Source organism: Lepidochelys kempii, chromosome 12 (assembly GCF_965140265.1).
Source record: "Lepidochelys kempii isolate rLepKem1 chromosome 12, rLepKem1.hap2, whole genome shotgun sequence".
NCBI lineage: Eukaryota > Metazoa > Chordata > Testudines > Cheloniidae > Lepidochelys > Lepidochelys kempii.
Genome location: NC_133267.1, coordinates 32385847 through 32411276, shown reverse-complemented (window position 1 = coordinate 32411276; position 25430 = coordinate 32385847). Strand labels below are relative to the sequence as shown.

General features: G+C 39.6%; 2 protein-coding genes across 8 annotated transcripts in view; one reads left to right on the top strand and one right to left on the bottom strand.

Moving 5' to 3' along the window:
* Nucleotides 1–1695: 1695 nt before the first annotated feature.
* CENPN (centromere protein N) lies at nt 1696–21044 on the bottom strand. 2 transcript variants are annotated; one of them, XM_073308007.1, is made up of 11 exons: nt 20513–21042; nt 19553–19733; nt 18020–18065; nt 15240–15299; nt 14629–14705; nt 12622–12792; nt 10445–10546; nt 9791–9848; nt 8405–8517; nt 3983–4106; nt 1696–3641 (listed from the first exon to the last, which is right to left on the bottom strand). In XM_073308007.1, the coding sequence occupies exons 1-11, from the start codon at nt 20734–20736 to the stop codon at nt 3526–3528; spliced, it is 1272 nt and encodes a 423-aa protein (XP_073164108.1). In that variant the 5' UTR covers nt 20737–21042; the 3' UTR covers nt 1696–3525. The 2 variants fall into 2 exon arrangements, with proteins under 2 accessions (XP_073164108.1, XP_073164109.1); XM_073308008.1 differs by lacking the exon at nt 12622–12792 and having other exon boundaries at nt 20513–21044.
* The window catches only part of CMC2 (C-X9-C motif containing 2), a 47982-nt gene continuing 43328 nt past the window's right edge, over nt 20777–25430 (top strand). For 2 of the 6 annotated variants that reach the window (XM_073308015.1, XM_073308017.1), the window contains exon 1: nt 20777–20901. The gene's annotated coding sequence lies outside the window, so the exon portion shown is untranslated. Of the gene's footprint in view, nt 20902–21447; nt 21513–25430 lie in introns of all 6 variants that reach the window. The other 4 variants (XM_073308018.1, XM_073308021.1, XM_073308020.1 and 1 more) reach the window with 4 other exon arrangements.

The window sequence follows — 25430 nt, the reverse complement described above, 5'->3', positions numbered from 1 at the left end:
GTGAAATCCTTTTAATTAACTACATAATGATCCAGGCTCAGAACATTCCTGAGGGTTATAACAATTTAGAAATTGACAGCAAGGTTTTTCCTTCAAGCATTAACAGAAATACCCCATTTCAAAACATTTAGTTTAATCCACTTAAAACGTATGGCTAATAAATTATATGTACAACATTACCCTATTTAAAAAAATAAATGTTATATGAAAATCAGATGCGTGAGAGAAAACTGAGTTAGATACATAAATATTATTTTCTCTACAGTAACTGTGGTTCTTCAAGATGTGTTAGCCACATGGATTCCACTCTTGATGAACATGGGCATCATGTGTGTGAGAGATCAGATTCTTGAGGTCACACTTGTGCTGCACCCCCACCAGAGAAGATAAAGGGCAGAGCCAGCCCAACCATTCCTCAGTTCTTTTGCCAATATAGAATCCCAGAGAAGTAGACTTGGGGACTAACAAGCAGTTGTCTGTCTGCTTGGAGGTGGGTACTAGAAGTCCTACTTAAACAATGACCGTAGGACATGCCAACCAAACCGGGCATTGAATGTGGAAGACACTACTGTGATGGTGACAGACCAGGTCATGCTAGAGTGTATTCAGGTCAATTCACTTGTGTATTAGTGTAGATCAAAGTAATGGTTAGATGTACAAGAATGTATTGGCTGTTTAAACTTCATGAAAACTAATGGGATGCTATTTGCATTGTTTTCACTTATCTATCCTGTTATAATGTAATGGTAAACATTTACATAAAAACTTAAGAATGGCCATACTGGGTCAGACCCATGGTCCATCTAGCCCAGTATCCCGTCTCTCTACAGTGGCCAATGCCAAATGCTTCAGAAGCACCGTGTATACATTGCGTATACACCTGTAACTAAATAATCCATCAAAGAAAAAATCCTTTACTAGCATTGTACAAGTTAAGGACTTAAAACAGAAAATGCTGATTTCAAAGCAAGTGATCATTCTGTGTGATGGTTGGAGGTCAGAAGACTAAGTGCATTCCTCACTCACTGTCAAAAGAAAAGCCTACAGCTTGTCAGTGTGCAGTAAATAAGGAATGGGCTCACTCACTGAACAAGGAGGTAACAAAATAAATAGTTCCTCCTTAAGAGAGTACCATCTATCCTGCGCATTGAATAAGGCAGGGGTTCTGTAGCAAAAATAGTATGTGATCAACTAATTAAAGATTATATCAGTGTATACACACAAGGGAGCCAAATTAAAGTTGCACAGGTAACCTTAATTCTGGCATTTCCTAACTTTTGAGTGCTTGACTTTGCAACCGTAATGTTTTAACATGTTAGTTTAATTATAGAAAGAAAGTATATTTAGGGACATTAAATCTGCTGAGAAATTGCTGAAGATAAGAAATACTTGAGATAGGGCACTTTCATTCATCTTTTGTGGATTATGCTTTTATAAGTAGTCTTTCCCTTCTTATAGGGATTGTAGACAGGTCTTAGTTTCGATCATGGATTAAAACAGACTCTTAAAAGTAATAATAGCTTAATATTACACTTAAACACTTTCAATTCCGCTGAATTTTAGTTAAAAAAATGTACTTATAAAATAGCAGGATAGGTCCAATACTGTACAGTACACAGGATTCAGTTTATAATCATTACAAAAAATACTCAATATAAATGTATCATACTTAAGTATCTCAAGCCAAACTTCTGCCAAGTTCTACTTTAAATTTTTATTGGTTCTTTCAAACGTAACAAAAACAAAATCACACAAAACTTAACAAAATAGTTTGGTATACTATACCACAACCTTTCTGAAAAATTCTCTTCGCATATGGACATTATCTAAGCAAATAAAAAAATTTGAATACACAAAATACATCAACAATAAATTGCTAACCAATACAGAATCTAAGAGACATTTTGGACAATACAAGTGATCTTCAAACCAAGTAAATTACATCTGTAGCTTAAAATATTAAATGGGTGAAATTCAAAATGTCTATTTAATTATGAACACTTAGAACTTTACTGCAAACCCTATTTCTGCTTGAACACTACATTTGCTTGGTTCTGCAATCTTTATGAATACAAAGTCAAGTTTTAGTGTACAAGGAGTGTGGCAGGATCAGACCCTAGAAAGATTAGTGATTACAAACATTGGGTCTGATCTTACATCCATTCAGGTCAGATAGAAACTTTGCTATTGGACTTCATTAGTAGCAGATAGTCCTTTCAAGATAAGACCACCATTCAGTGAGGTACAAAAACACATACCAAACTGTATGCACATGAATAGTTCTACTGAAGTCAGTGGGACTACTGACATGTTCAAAGTTGGGCATGGGCTTTGATATATTGCTAAACTGGGGCCCAAATGAGACCATTCAGTGGATTACCTCAGCCATTTATATAGTTTATTACAGTTAGTATTTGTTGTCAGATAAGTGCCCAGAGATTTGTCTAATTGTATATAGCTTGGGTTTTGCATATCTCATGTCTAACTTATTTCACACATCATGAACAGCAACTCATATTTAGTAGTCACCAGATTTTTTCCCCCTTACCAACTATATTAAAGATATTGTAGTAAGCAGGGATGTGTTCAGCCCTAATGATGCACTTTGTAGGCCCTTAATCTCCAGAGTGTTACTGCTTTATAATTTACTCTTAAAAAGTAATTTGCTTCAACAGAAAGTTTCAGTGTCTTTTACTTATGGGGAAACTTAAGTAACTATCTTTAATTGTTTAGATACCGAGTTACTCAGTCATTTGATAAAATAAATTATTAAAAACCTATTGTACATTAAGTATCACATCTGTTTGTTAGATATTTAACACCATTTTAAGGATATGAAAAATATGCACCAAATGTTTGATACCAGCTTTTGCTAGTCATCAGAAGCCCATAACCTCATTTAAAAAATTTTGTTTTAAAAATGCATCTCACTATAAATGAAGTCATGACAATAGAATATTGTCACAAGAAGGAAGTCTTCTGTTGAAAAATGAAAACATCAAGGCCAGGCTAGAACGTTAGTTTTCCAAGTAGATTGGTCTCCTGACATTCTCACTCAGAATTAATGTCTGATGCTAGATGACAGACTGTGGGCATAACCATTTTGTTAAATGGTGCTAGTACACTGAAAGAACGCTAATCTGCTACATTACTTGACTTATTGCATTCTGATTAGATCCGTTCTCTAATTTATTGTGTGCATCCACCAAATACATTATGATTCACAGAAGAACTTCAATGAACTAATTTAATTAGCTGAATTTACTGTTTCAGCTATCTGCTAGACGACAGACCATTTAGTCAATCTCACTGGCTAACCCATTTGTTAAAAATGAACAGTAGGGAAAAAGTATAACCTTAAATGTAGACTATCATTTAAAATGATACAAGGGATTACCAAAGAATAAATTAGTTTTAAAAATGGTTCTGAAATTTATCTTTTGATTAAATACAGTAATTAAATACACATTATATACACAATTCTCGGTGAATGAGTCTTTGCAGTTAAAAAAAAAAAAAAAAAAGTCAGTGGCCTATACAGCTTGTTGAAAGTATGCCTTTTCGCTCTTTAATTTTAAAATAGTTCCTGGCTTTTTGTGGTATGCATGTAAGTAATGGTGAAAGAGGTGCATCAGCCATACCTGGAGGGAAGGAGGAAAAAAAAAAAAAAAAAAAGAAATATAGCCAAACTCATCCACAAATTTATCTTTCACATATGATTTAGATTAAAGGTATAAATTGAGTAACCACGTTCAATCACTGTAATTCTATAAGAAAATTTGCACAAAAGCATGAGTTTACATGTCCAATCTGGCCTCATCTGCTAAGGTTATCTACAGAAGAATTCTTGTAGTTCATTAAATTTCTATTTATATGTACACAGAATCAGATTAACCACTCAAATATCACTTATGAAAGATTTGCAAGCTAAATGGAAGACAACATAGTAAAATAGTTCACCTATTAATATTATAGCACTCACCTGCTGGTGCTAAGGATTTCAATGCTTCTAAAAGATGGGGACTGGAAAATTTGACTATACATCTGAATGGTTCTTTTTCAGTTAGAATGTCCATTTCAGGTTCACCTTTAAACATTGTTTCAAGCTGTGAACACAAAGCATTCAGGGGTCATAAGAAGGATATGCCTTTATGTACAAACTATTAAAAAACAAGGCAATATTAAAACTAAAGCCCTGCTTTTTTGTTGGATGTGTCCTCTCTTCTCTCAACTGGGAGGAAAAACAATTTATGAAGTAAACAATTTATGGCAACATGCCCTTCAGTTTAACACCATACAAAAATGGGCAATTGCTATTTAAAACTTGGTTGTAATAACTGTTGTGCTAAACCATAAGTCAAGCATTTCCTGGTGCTAAGTGGTGACCTCCTCAGGCCCTCATCCTTTCTAACCAGATATCCAGTTGCCCTTCTTTAAAATTGAAAATAGACCAGTCTTCTTTATTTAATTTATTTTTAAGTATTAAAGGAAACTACAAAGGTTAAAAACATTAAATTCTTAATTTAAAAGTAGGGCTGCCAAGAGATTAAAAAAATTAATCGTGATTAATTGCACTGTTAAACAATATTTTTTTGGATGTTTTCTACATTTCAAATATATTGATTTCAATTACAAAACAGAATACAAAGTGTACAGTCCTCACTATATTTTCAAAAACACAAAATAGCATTTTTCAGTTCACCTAATACAAGGACTATAGTGTAAGCTCTTTATCATGAAAGTTGAACTTACAAATATAGAATTATTTAAAAAAAAACTGCATTCAAAAATAAAACCATGTAAAACTTTAGAGCCTACAAGTCCACTCACTCCTACTTCTTGTTTAGTCTATCGCTCAAACATGTTTGTTTACGTTGATGGGAGACAATGTTGCCCACTTCTTGTTTACAATGTCACCTGAAAGGGAGAACAGGCGTTCACATGGCACTGTTGTAGCCGGTGTCGCAAGATAGTTACATGCCAGATGCGCTGAAGAGTCATATGTCCCTTCATGCTTCGACTCCCATTCCAAAGAACGTGTCCATGCTGATGACTGGTTCTGCTCAATAACGATCCAAAGCAGTGCAGACTGAAGGATGTTCATTTTCATCATCTAAGTCAGATGCCACCAGCAGAAGGCTGATTTCCTTTTTTGGTGGTTCGGGTTCTGTAGTTTCCGCATTGGAGTGTTGCTTTTAAGACTTCTGGAAAGCATGCTCCACACCTCATCCCTCTCAGATTTGGAAGTCACTTCAGATATTTAAACCTTGGGTCAAGTGGTCACAAGTGCTAGAAATCTCATATTGGTACCTTTTTTGCGTTTTGTCAAATCTGCAGTGGAAGTGTTCTTAAAATGAAGATGTGCTATGTTATCATCTGTGATTGCTAGAACATGAAGTGTGTCAGAACCCAGGTAAAACAGAGCAGGAGACATACAATTCTCCCCCCGAGAAGTTCAGTCACAAATTTAAGTAATGCATTTTTTTTTAAATAAAAACAAGCATCGTCAGCATAGAAGCATGTCCTCTGGAATGGTGGCAGAGGCATGAAGGGGCATATGAATGTTTAGCATATCCAGCATGTAAATACCTTCCAATGCTGGCTACAAAAGTGCCATGCGACAGCCTGTCCTCACTGTCAGGTGACATTGTAAATAAGAAATGGGCACCATCTCCCATAAATGTAAACAAACTTGTTTGTCTGAGTGATTGGCAGAACAAGAAGTAGGACTGAGTGGACTTGTGGGCTCTAAAGTTTTATATTTTTTTTTGTTACATAACTTCACTCAAAACCAAAACAATCTACATTTGTAAGTTACACTTTCACAATAAAGAGACTGCACTACAGTACTTGTATGAGGTAAACTGAAAAATTCTATTTCTTTTATCATTTTTACAGTGCAAATATTTGCAATTAAAAATATAAAGTGAGCACTTTGTATTCTGTTTTAATTAAAATCAATATATTAGAAAAACTCACAAATAATTAATAAATTTCAATTGATGTTCTATTGCTTAACAGTATGATTAAAATCACAATTCATTTTTTTAATTGCGATTAATTTTTAGTTAATCGCGTAAGTTAACTCTATTAATCCACAGCCCTATTTAAAAGATATTTCAGCTACCACACTTGCCCTTAACTTGTTAGCTTTTATTGTTTCATAATCAATTTCTTATTTAAAAAAAGATTTTCTCCCCATTTGCTGAATGGAGGATTCATGCAGACAGAAAACTGATTAGTGCATAAAATAAACAAATTAAATTCTCTAATCTTTCAGTTATAATCATTTTAAGTGTTGCTTGGAACCGTAATAGGTAAACATTTTCAGACATAAGCATGATTTAAGTTTAGAGGCCTTTTAACCCCTTTTGAATTAAACACCACAGAAATGATTAATATTCTCATTAACTAGGTTGTGGGAGAAGACATTCCAATCACAAGTTTTAGCTAAGAAAAAATCTATCGCTTCCTGTGAGATTGTTAGATATGCTAGAGAATACATTAGGCAGGGAGTACAAGTATCAGAAGAATGAGCTGTTCAGTGTAGATTTCTCATATCTAATGTCCCAAAATTATTTATTCTAGAGTCTCTAGTCAGGGGTTTTCAAACTTAATTTCACCACAACCTCCTTCTAACAACAAAAGTTACCACACGACTCCAGGAGGGGGGACTGAAGCCTGAGCCCACCCAAGCCCTGCCGCCCTGGGCAGGGGGGCCAAAACCAAAGCCTGATCCCCACTGCTCCAGGCAGAGGGACCAAGGCCCAAGGGCTTCAGCCCCAAGTGGGAGCCTGTAACCTGAAACCCACCACCCAGGGCTGAAGCCCTTGTGCTGCGGCTCTGGCCCCAGGCGGCGGGGCTCAGGCTTCGGCCCTAGCAAGTCTAATGCCAGCTCTGGCAACCCCATTAAAATGGGGTCGCGACCCACTTTGGGGGCCCAACCCACAGTTTGAGAACCACTGCTCTAGACAATCCAATTCTGGCCTGAATTGGGACAGATATCCCAATCCTCTGAGGCTTTCACTCCAGTTCCTCACTGCACATTTCCACTTCCACAATCTTTGGCCTTTTTCCTCCCTCAAGTGTTTTGGCTGCCCGTGTCTTCCTTTGCTCCTTTCCTAGCTGGATATTTCCAGTCTGGATTTTTCTCTCAAGCATGGCTCAAGTCACTTCAAGCCAGTTCCTACCACAGCTATAGTTGGTGCAGCTGCTCCTTTAAAACACTAACATGCTGCTTTGATTAACTTCTGACTTCAAGTCTTGGGCATACATTTTAAAAGTTTGTTAACAGGGCCTATTAGAATTATTTTATTTATGCCTTTCAACAACCTGTTTGCTAATGAAAACACATTTCTAGGTGGAAGAATACCTTTTTAATGAAATCAGGGGTGCCCCCATGTGACAAACAATTCTCCACTAAAAAAAAAAACAACGCAATTATGTCCAGTGTATATGGTAAAACATTAAGGGTCATCTCTTGGAATCCCCAAAGATACATTAAGAATTGGTTTTGTTATGAATAAGGCTGCGAGTCTGTCCCAGAGGTCATGGATTCCGTGACCTTCTGTGACCTCTGCAGTGGCTGGCCTAGGGGCCGCCTGAGCAGCTCAGGCAGATCCTGGGCCAGCTGCACTTGCTGCTGCTGGGGCAGTCTCGGGCCACCGCGCCCCCCTCCCCCAGCAGCAGGAGTTTGGGTGTGGGAGGGGGCTCAGGGCAGGGATGCAGGAGTGGGTAAGGGCCCTGGGTGGCACTTACCTCAGGGAGCTCCCCAAAAGCGGGGACATGTTCCTCCTTCCCAGCTCTGCATGCTGCCTCTGCTCCCTCCCCCCAGCCTGACCAAGATTTAGTCAGGGGTATATAGTACAAGTCATGGACTGGTCATGGAGCTGTGAATTTTTGTTTACTGCTTGTGACCTGTCCATGACTTTTACTAAAAATACCCATGACTAAAACATAGCCTTAGTTATGAACAGATATTTTTCAATGATCTATTGAGTGTTACCTGTATTGGTAGTTGGTTTTATAAGTACTCTGTATAATCTGGACTTCCATTTCACCAGTACTTAAAATCTCATTTTATTATAGTACAACAGCCAAAATACTTTGCTCTCAAGATTATGATCAAATTAAAAAGTCACTATTACTCAAATAGTATGGGTCGTGCAAGACTGAGATATGATCCAGAATTTTAAATGTAACTTCTTTGGGCACTAGATTGCATGAATGCAACAAGAGCTCTGCATTAGAAATCTATAATTGTAACTAGTTTATGAAAAAACTCTAGTAACGTTCTGTGCAAAAGTTTGGAAGAAAAACTAGAGAATTTTTTTACAATTGTCCTTTAACACATCTACTGATTAGTCGTTTTAACCAAATTAAAAGGATTAAATGTGTTTATCACCTTATATTGTGCAAATTCTATTTTTGGTTGGAGACCCTCACCAAAGACCTCCTGATTCACACTCTGGATTCTCTCTTTTTCCCTTTTATTTTCTTGAATTATCCTCGGATCCACTGGAGGAGGGGGAAAAAAACAAAATGAACACCACACCCTGTTAACTTTCATGTGGCACTGTTTAGCTATTATGTACACATTCCATTTCTTTGGGAATGATTTTTAGATGTGACATACCCAGAATAGAATACAAGTTCTAGAGAATGCACAAAATGATCATCTGGCAGATAGCTAGTGAAATATGAAGATTCACCACTTAAAACCAACTCTAAACTAACAAAATAGCCAGACCAAAAAAGGAAAAAAGTTTAGCATTGTGTACTTTGTGGATGTGGGAGTGAAAGCTTGCATGCCTAACTCTAAGCAAATGTTATAAGCAGCTTAATTTTAGGAGCATCAGTCCACCCAGGCTTTTAGAAGTTTGACATTTAAAAAGTAATTAGCCTATGAAGATTGCTTTCTGGGAATTACCTAGATTTCATTAGCTGTTTTTCCAAACACCCAAAAGAATCCTAGGTAAGTCATATAAATAAGTGAAAATATTATTTTCCGACCAAAGAAACAAGCTTAGGAAAAACAATTGCTTAACGAAAGTCATAATTCGACAAGAGTTCTCATTTTATGCAAAGCTAACAGCTTCAGAACTGCACGTTGGATTTCTTAGTTAAGGCAACCCTGCAGAAGCCAGCCAGAAATCAAACAAGTATGTTATCTCACAAAGGAAAGAAACTTTACAGCAGCTGTATGAAAAGTCTACCTTGAATGTTTTGTCCACGTGGATCCTACTTATCATGAACACACACCTCCTATGTACAAGGCCAAAATCTTTTGACTAGCAGCATTCACTGGGGCTGTGCTTGTGCTCGACATGTCCTCCCACCCAAGGGCAATTAGAGCAGTGTGGCCCCAACCACTTGCTAATTTGTCTTTAGAATCAATCTGTACTGAGAATGAGCGGGAATGGAGGGCAGGTCACAGGAGCCAGGTGGACAAAACATTTCAAAGAAGACAGTTACTGTAAGATAGTGGAGTCTATCTGACCAGCCAAGCTAGTATGAGAATCAGAACCATGACATAAGTGTCCAAATGATGTTCGGTGAGTTCGTAAACAGAACTCAGCCAGCCTTGGAAAGGGTGGAGGTGTAGTCTGGCAAGCAGCAATCAATGCAGTGTATGTACTGTACTATACTATGAATGTAATATAAGAATTATGTGGCACTTTATAACAAGAAACATTTAAAAGAGCTGAGAATGCAAACCTGAAAAGGAATGATATTTCAGAGCAAAGCTTATTTTAAAAGGCCATATATTTTTAAAAAAATAAGCATATACCCTTTTCTGGAGCAACATTGCTTTCTTGTAGAGGTCTTGGGTGATATGTTTGGAAAGTCTAAAAACAAAATACAAAAAAGTGTGGGAGGAGACAAGATAAGGTCTTTACAATCAGTTTATTTCCAGTTCTAGGAGCTCTCACTAGAAATAGTTTTCAGGTTTTTTTTGAAAACCTTCTGAAACAAAGTGCTCTCCTTGCTCTTACCAATTATGGTAAGTTAAGAATCCGAAATCCTAGTTTTGGAAAGTGATGTTTTCCCTGACTATACTCAGAAAACATTTCTCTATTTGGAAGTGTTCTTTAGACAAGCAGAGTAAATACCTATTCTAATAGTTGCCAAGTCAGTACTTTATTGAGACCAATGAAGTAGTAATAATACGAAATTTTAAGATTAAATCATTTTATCCAAAATTCTATGTTATAGTTTAATTGGTAATTCAGGAATGCCTCTAAAAAGCGGTAGGTGGGAAACTAGGTTTTAGATCACCATTTTATGTTACCTTACTGAAAGGCTGTCCACCTCAGTAGTTCAGTATTACTTGTAACATGATGAATTCTTGGAAGAGGTTTTCCCCACCTGCTAGGAAGTTTAGAGCCAGGCCTGAAACAAAAAACCAAGACTTACCTTAGAATAAACTTGAAAAGTGGCTCACCTGGCTATACCTCTTGAACACAATATCTTTAAGGGAGTCTAAACAACGGCTTCGGAGCTCCATTTCATGGATGTCATGGTAATTGGAAGCATGAACCAGTGCCTTTAAATAAAAATTGAAATTATTTTTATCATTACTTCTTAAGTCACCATTATATTTACAATAAAATGTAACATTTCTGGCTAATGCAACATTTTTATACAGCTGTTAAGTTGTAGGTTCAGTCACTATCACCAAAGACGATTCTCATATCTGAAAAATGCAAAGTTAAACAGGCTGTTATAAAGCCATATGATCTTTGCAGTAATGTAGAGAATTTACAGTTGAAAGAAAGAAGACCCCAACCACCAAAATAAACACATAAATAAAAAATAGAACTGTAGTTTAAGCTCTGCATCATCATGTTGTGCATACTTAGGGATAGCTTGATTCTCTGCACAGTAAGATATGAACTTATTAATACAGAACTGGAAGGGACTTCATGGATTGAGTCCAGTCCCTTGGTATCACAGACAAACTAGTCACATAATCTTGTTTATAAACTTATCAAGCTCCATCTTAAAACTAGGTAGGTTATTTGCTCACTCGGCTGCATCCTTGTATTGGAAGGCTGTTCCAAAACTACACTATTCTGATGGCTAGAAGCCTTTAGCCTAAACAACTCTTCTCCCTCCCTGGTGTTTACTCCATGATATAATTATAGAGCACGAGCATATCCCCCCATAGCCTTCATTTTCCTAAGTTAAACAAGCCAAACTCTTTTAACCTCCTCTCATAAAACAGATTCTCCATTCCTGTGATCATCTTAGTAGTCTCTCTTTGAACCCGTTCCAGTTTGTCTTAGTCTTTCTTGAACATGGGCCACTAGAACTGTACACAGTATTCCAAAGGAGGTCTTACCAGTGCTTTATACAATGGCATTAATACTTCCTTATCACTCCTGGAAATACCTGGCCTGATTCATTCTATAATGAATTACAGGACAGTCATCTTGTAATTGACTAATACACCCAGGTCTTTCTCCTGGATTATTAGAAGTTAAAGGTTATGTTATTGGAAAGGTAAATTTCCAAGAATTTGAACTAAGATCTCAGAGATCTGCCCCATGATCTTAATGTCAATAATTTGGACACTCAGTATACCCATTCTTTGAGCCAGTACATCCAGTTCTCATAGTGCAAGGCCTCAGAAGCTTAGGTGGTCACTTTAAGAACATACAAAACTGTACTTGCAATTTGCTTTCAGATTTTGAATATAGTAGAACCTGAGAGTTACTATCACTAGAGTTATGAATTGATCAGTCAACCACAAAACCTCATTTGGAACTGGAAGTATGCAATCAGACAGAAGCAGAGACCGACACAAAAAAAAAAACAAAAAAAAAACAAATACAGTACAGTAAACTACTACTAAAAATAAAAGGAAAGCAGCATTTTTCTTCTGCAAAGTAAAGTTTCAAAGCTGTATTAAGGCAATGTTCAGTTGTAAACTTTTGAAAGAACCACCATAACGTTTTGTTCAGAGTTATAAACAATCTCCATTCCCAAGGTGTTCATAACTCTGAGGTTCTACTGTACCTAGAACATCCACTGCCAGTCTCCAAGAGGGTCACACAGGTAATAGGGACAAGTGCCAATAATAAGTGGTTTTAATAGGCAATAATAGGACATGACCCCTATTTTTGTCAGTAACTATCACTTCTACTCTAAGCCAGCTTTTAAGACCCATCATATGGCCACTTGTAGCAATTCAGTTTAAAGATGTGAAGTAAAGATACCTTGCAAGTTAACATAGCCTCAACACAAGCATATCCAGTTCAGAGATTTAAAATTATATAGTCTAGTAAAAGCACAAACTCACTTTATTAAATTAACTTTCTATAAAGAGAAAAAGCTTAAAGGCAGTTATTCTACATGGTTTGTATTTAAGGAGTTTTGGTATGGATTTTAAAGTGGTATACGAGAGGAGCACAAATAATGCACGTATGCACTTGTGCCTCTGAACGCCCCTAGTGAACTCCATTTAGGGATCTAATCTAAAGATTGTGTTATGTTTCCAGACCAAACAACTACATTCCAGATTTTCCAGTGTGATGTTTCCTCACACTTCCAACAACCCTCTTTTGATAACTAGAAACAACATGATGGAGATCTATAACAGTCAAGTTTGCTCTATACCTGACAAAGCAGAGGTATGCGGTTCCTAAGACTGGAAATGAAGACATAGGGAGTTTGCGAGTGATACACAACATAAGTAGCTTTGTACTGATTTGGCTTTGTATACTGTGTTCCCCAAGCAATTCGAATCCATATTGCATTATCCTCATATTCTCTGAAGTTGATCGTCACCTGATTAGAAAAATCAAAAGCTATAATTTAGTTAGGCACTCAAATCAGGAGACACCAAAATTAAGGTTGTGTGGGTTAACTGTTCCCCTGCGTTTATGCATTATACATGAACATGTGATATGCCACTGCTGATGAAAGAGAAACATATCCCATTGACTTTCACAAGGTTCTTTCACCAGATGGAATTTAACCTGTAATGTTTAGAAAATATCTTTACATTAGAAGGCGTCTTTTTTTTTTTTTAAATGTAAGCACCCTTATTGGAAGCAAAGGTAGATAGCAGCAATATCTTTGTATTGTATGTGGAGCACGAGTGACAGTAACCCAAGTGCTTCCGTTCTAATGAGTCTATTTCACTACCCATTTTACAGGTGTGAGGTTACATTACAGTAGTCGCTTTTCAGCCTCAGGACTGAACATGTTTCAAAGAGGTCAAGGTCCACAGTCAATGCCTTGGGGTAGTTTCTCTGCCCTGTTCCATTTCCTTTTACTACTCAGGTTGCTGTTCAACTGGTTATTGGTTTTCAATTTCACTCACCAATACCAAGTTACCCTGAGTGGCTATGTGGGGAAGGGAAGCCAGCCTTTGCTAGGTGCTCTCCTAGGTTCAGGCAGAGCCAGTCAAGCTCCTATACTGCTTCTAATGAGGGAAGAGGGGGAAGGAGGCAATTGGCCAGTCACAGTCATTTTTTTCTCCCTCCTTTGCAATGCAGGCAAACTGCTCAGCAGTTGCATCAAGAAAGAAAACAGCTGCTCACAATGCTCCCGAGTCTGCTAAGGAAGCAGTGTCCCCCTCCAATAGTGACGAGCTTTTCATATACCGATGAAAGGAACACATTCAATTGATAATCAGATAATTTTCCTACACATTCATTCCTTATAGCCATGAGTAGCTCCCTAGGTCACATGTTGGACACTACTTTATACAGTATGTGACCCAAGAACACCACTGTCTACTAGACAATATAAAATTTCACCAAAAATATAACAGTATCGGGGCCAAAACTTCAAAACACACAAAATATGCCCACTAGGGATAATAAATTGAAGCATAAGCTAGAGACCATGTGCAAGAGCAGTTTACTATTTCTGACTCCATTTTTACTACTGGTGCTAACTTCAGAATCGTGCATACACCCTCCCACTTCCACCCTCTGTTTTCTGCTTATTGATAAAAAATTACATGGCTACTTCAAGTTCCACTCAGATTGTTTGGTGAGAGACATGTTTATTTATATATTATTAGTTAACAGATTGTCTTATTGATTGACAGATTAGAACAGTATCAATTACATCTAGGCCACATGACCACTCTAGCTTTAAAGTCTCAGATGTATTTGTCCTGAAACACTGCACTCTTCTGGCCTATATGAGCAACGTTCCATTTTTGTATCTAGCAATGCTTTTTGAAGCCTGATTCAGCTATATTTATCTAGTTTGTGTATTTTCTGAAGTACAGGCTCAAACTTGTTTATCTACTCAGTAATAATGGCAGAGTGTTCCTTAGTACTAAAAATATACAAAATTGGAAATACAATTGTATTTCTCTGGAGCCTGAAACAGGTAACACTATATTTTAAGACAGAACTCTGCCACTTTTCACTTCCCTCAACCAGAAAAAGCAAGTCTGAAGGTAAACACTATTACTTGGGCAGTATATATAGTTTCTCCTTGGTATTTCAAATACAATCCCCCATGACTCCAGCAATTTACAGATTTACTTCAAGTTTTGGTTAAAAAGCAGGGACAAATCAAGAATTATCTTCCTAAAGACGATATAACCACCACCCTTTATATTACAGAGTTGCAACTCATTTAGAACAGTTTTATTCTTACATTTTTCAGAGCTGACTGAAGACTTCTCTTAAATTTGTATTTGAAATCTGCCAAGTTAAAAGCATCAGTTTCTTCACCTGTTATACAAGAAGAGATACCACTTACTGTAAACACAAAATTATGACTGTTAGACATAATTTGGTCTGTTACAGCAAAACGGTATTACAGTGATGTAGCATCAACCCAAGAATTTAAACATTTATTTTAACTATTAAATAGATCATATAGTGTCAGTTTAATCTCTCTGGGGAGTTTCGGGACTTCTTTTTTTAGGACGTGAGCACTGACATACCACACACACACGTGCATACATGTCTCTTCCCTTATACTGTCTCACCTTAACAGATAGACTAATTTATTAACAACATAAATACATCTACCTAATATAATATATTGGATTTTCCTAACAATCAGTATTTTCATGCCTCTGATTCGTCCAAAATTGAGGGAGTAGGAGGAACCAGTACAAACCAAATAGCAGCATTTATAAAACTGAGAAAATTTCCTGGGGTTGGGTAGGAGTGGGGTTTGTAAAAACCAAAAATGAAGGACCTTTCCTATGAGTGAGAATCCTGTAGAGGTGATATCTTTAGAGAAAGGTGTTTACCTACCCACTGCTTTGGTCATTTGGTAAACAGTCCAAATCTTCTTGTTCCGATAGGTGTGGTTGTCTGGGGAGATAAAAAAGTTGCCCAATGATGCAGTCAACATGGAACATAACTGTTTTGAGTAAACTATTGACATACATTATTTGTGATCAGATCACTTTCAAACAATTGTCCTCATATTTTTTAAAAAAAAAAAAGTCTTAGTGATCAAGACTGTCCTAAGCTGCAGGTAGCTTCTAGTCTACAAGTAAAAAAGGCATTTTTATATAGGAGACATTAAAATTTGTTGAATTTTTTGTTAATTAATTAATGAAGAGGTAACCTCCTCCCAATTCACTCTTTAAAAAGGATTACATGCAAGTTACCAAAACTGTTTCTTAACTTGAATTCTGTTGTTTAGGGCAATTAGAGAAAAAAAGAAAGACTTACAAGAGTTTGCCAACTTCTAAGTACATAGAGTTATCAGTGTATAGGAAACAGCTAGAGCCACACGCAACAAAAAATTAACAAGACAGCAATTTTGGAATCACTCATACTTCAGTTTTCCACATAAACAAAAATTATATACAATTCTTAATGTTCAAATTATAATTATGTTGAATTTAGAGATCCATCTGGATTTGTAGAAGCTGATCTGCCATACACTGCTGTCTGAATTAAACTAACACCCATATTACTCCTGGGGGAATTCGGCGCCAAAAAATTAAAAATTCTGCAAAATTCTACATATTGTGTCAAAATACCACAATATAATCACTCCAGTTTCAATTTTGGTAATTTATTTCAAAATTACCAGTCAACAAGCATGTCAACAACACAGACAACAGCAAAAAAGATTCTTCTAGGAGTAGAGTTAAAGAAACCCCTACAAAACTCAGTTCCAGTTGGGAGGTGCTGGAGGGGGCTGTGTGAGGCCGCCAGAACTCAGACACCCTGGACCTCCCTCCACCCCCATCCGAGCTAAGCCGCAGGGCACCCCCCAGCCCAGATACCCAGACCCCAGAGCAGTCCCCTGGCCTCTGCACCCAGCCCCAGGGCGGCCTCCAGACACCAGCCCCCTCCCCGAGCCCAGCTGCAGGGTGGCCGAAGCCCAGAGCCCAGCTACGGGGCAGCCCCCAGCATCTAACCCCCTCTCCCCCAGAGCCCAGCCGTGGGGCAACCCCCAGCCCCTCCTATGACTGGTGGATAGCTAACATAATGCCAATTTTTAAAACAGGCTCCAGAGGCGATCCTGGTAATTACAGGACTAACTTCAGCATCAGGAAAATTATTTGAAACTACAGTAAAGAACAGAATTATCAGACACACAGATCAACATGATATGTTGGGGAAGTCAACATGGCTTTTGTAAAGGGGAATCATGTCACACCAATGTATTACAATTTTTTGAAGGTGTCAACAAGCATATGGACAAAGTGATCCAGTTGATATAGTATGCTCGGACTTTCAGAAAGCTTTGACAAGGTCCCTCACCAAAGGCTCCTAAGCAAACAGTCATGGGATAACAGGGAAGGTCCTCTCATGGATCAGTAATTGGTTAAAAAGGCAGGAAACAAAGGATAGGAATAAATGGTCAGTTTCCACAGTGGAGAGAGGTAATAGCAGGGTCCCACAGGGATCTGTCCTGGGAACAGTGCTGTTCAACATATTCATATGTGATCTGGAAAAGGGGGTAAACAGTGAGGTGGGAAAACTATGCAGACGATATAAAATTATGTAAGATAGTTAAGTCTGAAACAGACTGTAAAGAGTTACAAAGGGATCTCACAAAATTGGATGACTGGGCAACAAAATAGTAGATGAAATTCAATGTTGATAAGTGCAAAATAACACACTGGAAAACATAATCCCAACCATACAGTCTAAATGATGGGCTTTAAATTAGCTGTTACCACTCAAGAAGAAAGACCTTGGAGTCATCGTGGACAGTTATCTGAAAACATCAGCTCAATGTGCACAGCACTCAAAAAAGCTAACACTTTTAGGAACCAGTAGGAAAAAAAGAGATAGAAAAGACAAAAAAAATATCATAATGCCACCATATAAATCCATGGTACACCCACACGTTGAATACTGTATACAGGTCTGGTCACCCCATCTCAAAAAAGATATTAGAATTGATTGAGGGTATGGAATAACTTCCATATGAGGAAAGATTAAAAACAGACAAATTGTTCAGCTCAGAAAAAGAGATGACTAAGGATATGATCGATAATATGACAGATGTTTATAAAATCATGAACAGAGTGGAGAAAGTGAATACAGATGTGTCATTTATTACTTCACATATCACAAGAACCAGATGTCACCCAAGAAAATTAATAGACAGCAGTTTTAAAACAAACATAAGGAAGTACTTCACATAACACACAATCAACCTGTGGAACTCATTGCCTGGGGATGTTGGGAAGGCCAAAAAATTTAACTGGGTTCAAAAAAGAATTAGATAAGTTCGCGAAGGCTAAGTCCATCAATGGCTATCAGCCAAGAATGTCTGGGATGCAACCCCAAGCTCTGGGTGTTCCCCATAACCTCTGACTGCCAGAAGTGGAGACTGGACAACAGGGGATGAATCACCTAATAAGTTGCCTGTTCTGTTCCTTTCTTCTGAAGCATCTGGCACTGGCCACTGTCAGAAGACAGGATCCTGGGCTAGATGGACCATTGGCCATACCGGGTCAGACCATTCTTAACATACCAATATCTCATAAGGGCAATTCTATGCATTAGAAGTTATTTGAGAATGTCAGACAAAAGATAAAGAAAAGGTATTTTTAACTTACAAATCATGTCTAGGATGGCTGCTTGCTTGATACTTGCAGAGTTTTCCTGCAAGAAAATATTTACAGTGCATGGTGAACTGTAGAGCCAGAGTTCTTTATAGAACTTCATTAAAATTGCAGCTTAAAGAAACGCTGTCTGGAATTTTAGCCCCAGAATGTAGGTACTGTTAACATTACTTAGATTGCATTAATGGCGACAGAATGCTAGGCAGTTTCTAAACACAGGAAGACAAACTCCCTGTCACAAAGAGCATATAGTCAAAAAAAGGTTTTGCCAAATCCAGTATTATATATTTTTTAAAGAAAGCTATTTGAGTGTATTTATGCACTCCCTCTACAGAGGTTGCAATTTAAACATTGCTATTCTGAACTAGTACACAAGACTTAATAAGTGAAATTAACTAAACTTTATTATAAACAGAAGAGAAAATGACTAGTGTTTCATTATACAAACCAGGTAAAAGGTGAACTATGATTTTCCTCCCACCAATTTTATTTAGTTTTTAAAATTTCATGCCATCTGAAGAATCTCAGGTGCTCTTAGGAACATAGGTAAAGAAGTTTCTACAAAACACCGTAGCTATTTTAAACCTGACATTTGTTATCCCATTAAAAAGTAGTTTAATAATACTATTTATGGCATTCAGTAAGTCTTTTTGGCTTGCACCTGTAGCTTGCATATTAATACTATAGACAAGCAATCTGTGGAACCAACAGATTTCAATGCCTTTGAAACTGTGCAACAAACAGTAGAATTTAAGGGCACATATGATAACAGACTCCACAGAGGCTAGCCCAGGGTCTGCCCATGCAAATGCAGTTATAGGATCAGGCCCCAAGTGTGGAACATTATCAGAAGCAGGGTCATATGAAGAAATTTTGTTTTACACCAAGTAAAGTGAAAACAAATCTTGCAGAAGAAATTATTCCATCCAATGTGCTTGTTTGTCAAAACAAAAACAGCACACCTCAGAAATAACACTACAGAATTCCAGAAAAATAAAAAACTATAGGCTTTCTACTCCTTAAGAGAGACAGCATTTTAGGAGTAACATAGGTACATCTTAGCCTTCTAAATGTCCAGATAGAATTGTTTATGTTTAACATTCATATTCACAAATACAGATGAACTCCAAAACAGCTTCATCCCTATTGAATGGCTAGAATCTACCCAGTGCCATAATACATAACAATTACTGAAAGATTTAACAATAGCAGGCTCTAATATATGATTCAATTAAAGAGCAAGGAAGAATTGAGTACAACTGTGCCTTCCTGTGGACCAGCTGTGTACTCAGCAAAATCAGTTAGGCCAACTCAGTATTCATGCACTATAATCCAGGCACAGGTTAATAGTTTCCAATATGAGAAATAAAGAAAATAAAGTTAATGTGAGAATGAGAACATTTTCCTTCTTAAATGTGTGTCACACATTACAAAAACACCAATACACGCTTCTAGTATGCCATCCTGCTATGGAAATATAATGAAAATGTTTCAGCCTGACAGACCATTCACAATGGATGTTATCACCTCACAAAGCTGCACCACTTCTTGGGAAATTCTTTCCTTTATCTGATGCACGTTTATGGTCTGCAGCTGCGTCTTGGAGAGGAAGTCCCACATCCTAAGCATTTCCATGATTTCATGGCGTGGGATTTTCAGCACTGTCCTTTTGATATACTCAGCAACTGTCTCATCCATTGTGAAGCCCCTTTAAAAAGCAATATTACAGAGTTATAAGCCAATGACGAGGGAAGATGGGGTGTGGATCACTCCAACTGGCCTGTGCTCTGGTACTGGCCACTGTTGGAGACATATCATTGGTCTGATTGGCAATTCCAATGTTCCTCGTACACACTGCAAAGAATCAGCGTATTTCCGAGACTTAGGACATCCGCTCCTTTGAGGGAGCATCACATCAGCTACACCTTAAGGCCACCGTGACAGCGAGAAAATCCTGTTCTAGCCTCGGGGAGTCACCGCCCAGGCTGCTCCGAGACTGGCCAAAGGACAACGTCCGAGTTCCCGTAGTAAACTCCTCCAAGCTACTGCCCCGCTTTACGGAGGGCACGAGAAAGCCCGGCGGTGCAGCCAGAGCAGGGCCGCGCCCTGCCGGGGACAACCCTTCTCGCCGTCCGCGGCCTAACACCCGTCCCCTGGGGCTGGCTCTAAGGAGGGGCGAGGGGGTCGCGGACAAGCGGCGGGGTCCGCGGAGGGAGGAAGACGCGCCTGCCTCGGAGCGGGGAAGGCCGAGGTTTGGGGGAGCCGGTCCCCCGAAGGCGCTGTCTGCCACACGAGGGAGCGACTCCGCCGGCAGAGCCGTCGTGGGAAGGCCCCGGACATACCCGCCGCTGGGGCCCCTTCAAGCTACGCGGCTGGGGAGGCGCGGCAGCGGGGGCATCCCCTCCCGCAGGAAATGGGGGTCAGTCCCAGTCCCAGGCAGGACACCCCAAGAGCATTTCCTCAGGGCCAGAGCCCCTCCCGGCTCACCTGTCAAGGGCGCCCCGGCGGCGCCGGCCGCTCGCGGACATGTCACCACAGCAGCGGGGTTCTTTTTCGGGCTCCCGAAACTGCCCGCTCTTTCCCGCCAAGTCGCGCCCGCACCTTCGAAGCGCCCAATCATCCAGCTTCCTACATTTGAATGGCCCAATCGCAAGCGCTGTTTCGCCTCTCCCTCCGCCCCCGTTGGGACGTGCCCTGTGTGAGAGCGGCATCCTGCCGCCGGCTCCGCCCCCTGTGACGCTCCTTCGAAGGGCCTTCCCTCCCGACGCCCTATCTTCTTCCGGGTCATGACCTTCTTCCCTCCCTTTGGTGAAGCGCGGCTGTTGCTGGGGCCCGGCTCTTTTTCCTGACGGAGTTTTCTTCTCCCCGGGATTGGAGTAAGTGAAAGGAGGCTGCGAGGGGAGGGGCTGGCCGCCCTGAGTCCCGCCTGTTAACTCCCCCTCCCCTCTGGCTCAGGGGCGCTTGCTCCTCTTCTCCCCCCGCCGCGGAGGTGTTCCCTCCTCTCCGGTTCTACCCGCGCCGACGCGGGAGAAGTGGGTGTCCCCTCCCCCTGCCTGCGCACCGGTCCGAGCGTGGCGGGGGGAAGTAACCCCTCCCATCCTCTCTCGGGGAGGAGAAGGGGCTCACTCCCCCCTCTGCCGGAGATAGGCCCCCCCCCGCCCGTGTGCCCAGGCACGCGCAAGAAAAGAGGGTTGACCCCCTGAAGAGGGGAGAATGAATCTCTCCAGGCCCCTACCACAGGAGAAAAGGGGGCTCCTGCCTTAAAACAAACCAGCCCTCCTTCCTTCTCTAGCTATGGTTACAGTCACGCGGCAGGTTTATCTCCCGCATGCTGGAGCGGGTGGCATGGCAGTAAATTGAAGCACGGTGTCGATCAGGAATGGTCAGTTATTTTTTGTCCTCGTCCAAATTTCTTGGTCAAGGTAAAGGCGAGGTCCAGACTCCAAGAGAAACATGTTTCACCTGGCAATAACAATAATTAGAATAAGTAAGTAAAAAAGATATTGCGGACTTCTCAAAAGTGTCTGGTGGCTCGGCTTTGGCCACTGTCCACCTATTGTCTACTTTGGTCTATCTATGTATGTTTAGGTACAGCTTAAGCCTAAAAGTATGGGAGCAGTTTATCCACATTGGCCAGCTCCCTCCTCTGTGTACCTCTTCTTCGGCTTATGTTCATATGCGGAGCCCATCCTTGGGGTCTCTTCATTCCAGGGTGGCTTGCATTCCTATTGGGGCATGGTATGTCATCAATATGGGTGTCAGTGAATTTAACAAACCATTTCCTGTCTTTAAGGATTACTTGGCAATTAGAGGGAAAAACAGTCTTATAAAAGAATGTGAATAAGAGTGACTACAAAGCGAAAGAGAGAGAGAGCTAGCTGCAATAAACTTTTGTTATACATCATTGATTTCCAAAGCATGATTCACTGTATGTGGCAATAAAATGTTGAAAGCATTCAAGAAAAAAAATTCCATTACATGAACTGTTGTCCTTCTGTGATTCTGATCTAATGAATGCATCTTGACACTTAGAGAATGGCCTGGCAAAACACCTGTCAGCAAAAGTGATGAAAATACACCCTTACAGTTTGATCTGATAATAAATAGTAAATAAAGCAGTGACCATTTGTCAGTTTGTGTTCAGTAGAAACAGTACTTCCTTAGTACATCCTAGCCTTATGTATAAGATGTATGCATCCCGGTTTTCACGGATGTATCTCAATACAACATACAAATTAACTGTAATATAGTGCATTTGCTGGAAAATGTAGGGGTTATTCTTAATTTGACTGATATGGTGTCTAACTATAATAGAATAGTGTGATTTTATATATTCTGACATAGCAGAGTATATACCCAGATCACTCAAAGTTAAGGGCAGATTGTCGTTAACTTTGAGTTCTCTGGGAAATGAATCAATGTTACTTGAATGGAAACTTAATTACTGGCTGCTTTTATGAAGTTTGCAAGCACATATCCATTGTTACATATATTTTTTTTTTAGTAATTTGTATGAAAATTAACGGTTAATATAATCTACAACTTTGCATCCTTGACATGATAGATGTTTTAAAGTAATACTAACAAGTAGCGTAGGTCCAATATCTAATTTTTTTGTCTTTAAAGTTGTGTATAACAGAATGAACACATTAATTAAAGTTAATAAAAACAGTGCTAGAAAGCCAAACAGTATTGTTAGTGAAAACTCAAAAAACAAATACTGACCAATCTGTTTTGCACTTCTATTGAAAAATGAAAAAATAAACTATCAATCGTGAAAAATAAATTACTATAGCTAATTTGGTTAGCTACACTCTCTCCCCTAGAGTCATAATTAGTTCTTACTTTTCATGGCTAATACACCACCATGTGGACATTCTTATCCTTTTTGTAAAATATGTTGCAAATGCTTTAAAAGCAGCACTGATGATCAAACAATCTAATACCACATGGAGCTCAGATATAATAAAAATGTACTGTGGGTCAGCTGAGATGTTTAAACTTGTTGCTGGTTTTTGTGTTATGCTAGATGAAAAACATGGAGGCAGGGTTTAAGGTAGAATCTATATAAATGCAAGGGTTTCCCTAGGTGAAAATAAATCAGGGGCAGAATTAAACCCCCTGGGCTTTTCTCTGTCTCCAAAAGCTGAGAAATATCATAAGCATCCTTTGTTTCCTTAATATGTGTGTGTGCAACATGTTTATATAGAGCGTGTCAGTAGGTTTAGGTAAAAAGGCATCACAAAGCCTACTATTAACAAATATTTTAATGAAGTAAAAAGAAAAGGAGTACTTGTGGCACCTTAGAGACTAACCAATTTATTTGAGCATGAGCTTCCGTGAGCTACAGCTCACTTCATCGGATGCATACCCTGGAAACTGCAGCAGACATTATATACACACAGAGATCATGAAACAATACCTCCTCCCACCCCACTGTCCTGCTGGTAATAGCTTATCTAAAGTGATCATCAAGTTGGGCCATTTCCAGCACAAATCCAGGTTTTCTCACCCTCCACCCCGCCACACACAAACTCACTCTCCTGCTGGTAATAGCCCATCCAAAGTGACAACTCTCTTCACAATGTGCATGATAATCAAGGTGGGCCATTTCCTGCCTATTTCCCCTTGTTTTTTCCTACCCCCCCCCCAGACGTTCTGGTTAAACTTGGATTTAAACTTGGAGAGTGGTCAGTTTGGATGAGCTATTGCCAGCAGGAGAGTGAGTTTGTGTGTGTGTGTCCCCGGGAAAAAAAAGGGGGGGGGTGAGAAGTCCAGCACAAATCCAGGCTATGGCCCACCTTGATTACCATGCACATTGTAGGGAGAGTGGTCACTTTGGATGAGCTATTACCAGCAGGAGAGTGAGTTTGTGTGTGTATGGGGGGGGGGGGGGGTGAGAAAACCTGGATTTGTGCTGGAAATGGCCCACCTTGATTATCATGCACATTGTGAAGAGAGTTGTCACTTTGGATGGGCTATTACCAGCAGGAGAGTGAGTTTGTGTGTGGTGGGGTGGAGGGTGAGAGAACCTGGATTTGTGCTGGAAATGGCCCAACTTGATGATCACTTTAGATAAGCTATTACCAGCAGGAGAGTGGGGTGGGAGGAGGTATTGTTTCATGATCTCTGTGTGTATATAATGTCTGCTGCAGTTTCCACGGTATGCATCCGATGAAGTGAGCTGTAGCTCACGAAAGCTCATGCTCAAATAAATTGGTTAGTCTCTAAGGTACCACAAGTACTCCTTTTCTTTTCGCGAATACAGACTAACACGGCTGCTACTCTGAAACCTGTCATTTTAATGAAGTGTGTGTGGGTGGCAGGGGAATCAAGGAAAGCAGTTTATCTGGATTTGAACTTTCTCCTTCAGTGCCTTCCATCCAAATATGGGAACATCGTTTCTCATGCACTAGAACAAAGTGAAACTTGCTGATATTGGACAATGAAAATAGATTAGTCAATGGAAAATAGCTGAACAAACAGTGTCAGTGATATTAAAAATACTACTTAAAATGTAAGTGTTTTTAACAGTAATGCTTTTTAAAAATATATTTTAACCTGAGAGCTTCCCTTTAATGGGAATTACCTATTATTAGGGAACAGTAAACATTTTATTTAGATGTCATAGGGCATTTTCTACCCTTTTGATTAAAGGTTAAAGGACACCATCAACCTGAATTTTTTAAATTAATTGTTTTTAAATGCAAGTTTTTTAGGGTATCCTTTTAAACAGCATGTCATCAATTGATTTTTTTTTTTTTTAAAGATTCACATAGGGTTTTTTCCTGTTTCCCTGCTGATGTTATAAGGGTCAGCAAGGGCAGATAGGTGGCCCATGAGCAGCAATATAAAACATACTTGTGGCCATCTCCCTCTGGGTGCATGTCTGCCTAACAGCAGCAGTACTGAAATAAGACCTGCTAACTTCTAAGCTGCTTGTTGAGAACTGCGGAGGAATCTGTGATTAAGGAACTTTCATCCATAGGTGCTGACTCTGTGGGTACTCCAGGGCTGGAGCACTCACCGGGAAAAAAATAGAGTGCTCAGCACCCACCAGTGGTCCTGCCAATCAGCTCCTCCTCTTCCCTCCCAGCACCTTCTGCCTGCTGGTGACCAGCTGTTCAGTGGTGTGCAGGAGGTGCTGGGGGGAGGGGGAGTAGTGGGGGCAGGAAGAGGCAGGGTAGTGGTGGGGACTTGGGAGAAGGGATGGGGGCGAGGCCTGGGGTAGAGCAGAGGTCGGGAAATTAGAAAGTTGGTGCCTCTGCTTTCATCCTATGTAGCTGTGTCTGGTCTTATGAAGGTGTATGGGGAGGGAGGGAAGGAGCTCTCTAGGTTTCTGTTGCTTCTCAAACCCATGCTTGGGTCTGGAAAGTGAAGGAGCCAGATCTCCTGGTCTTCTTCC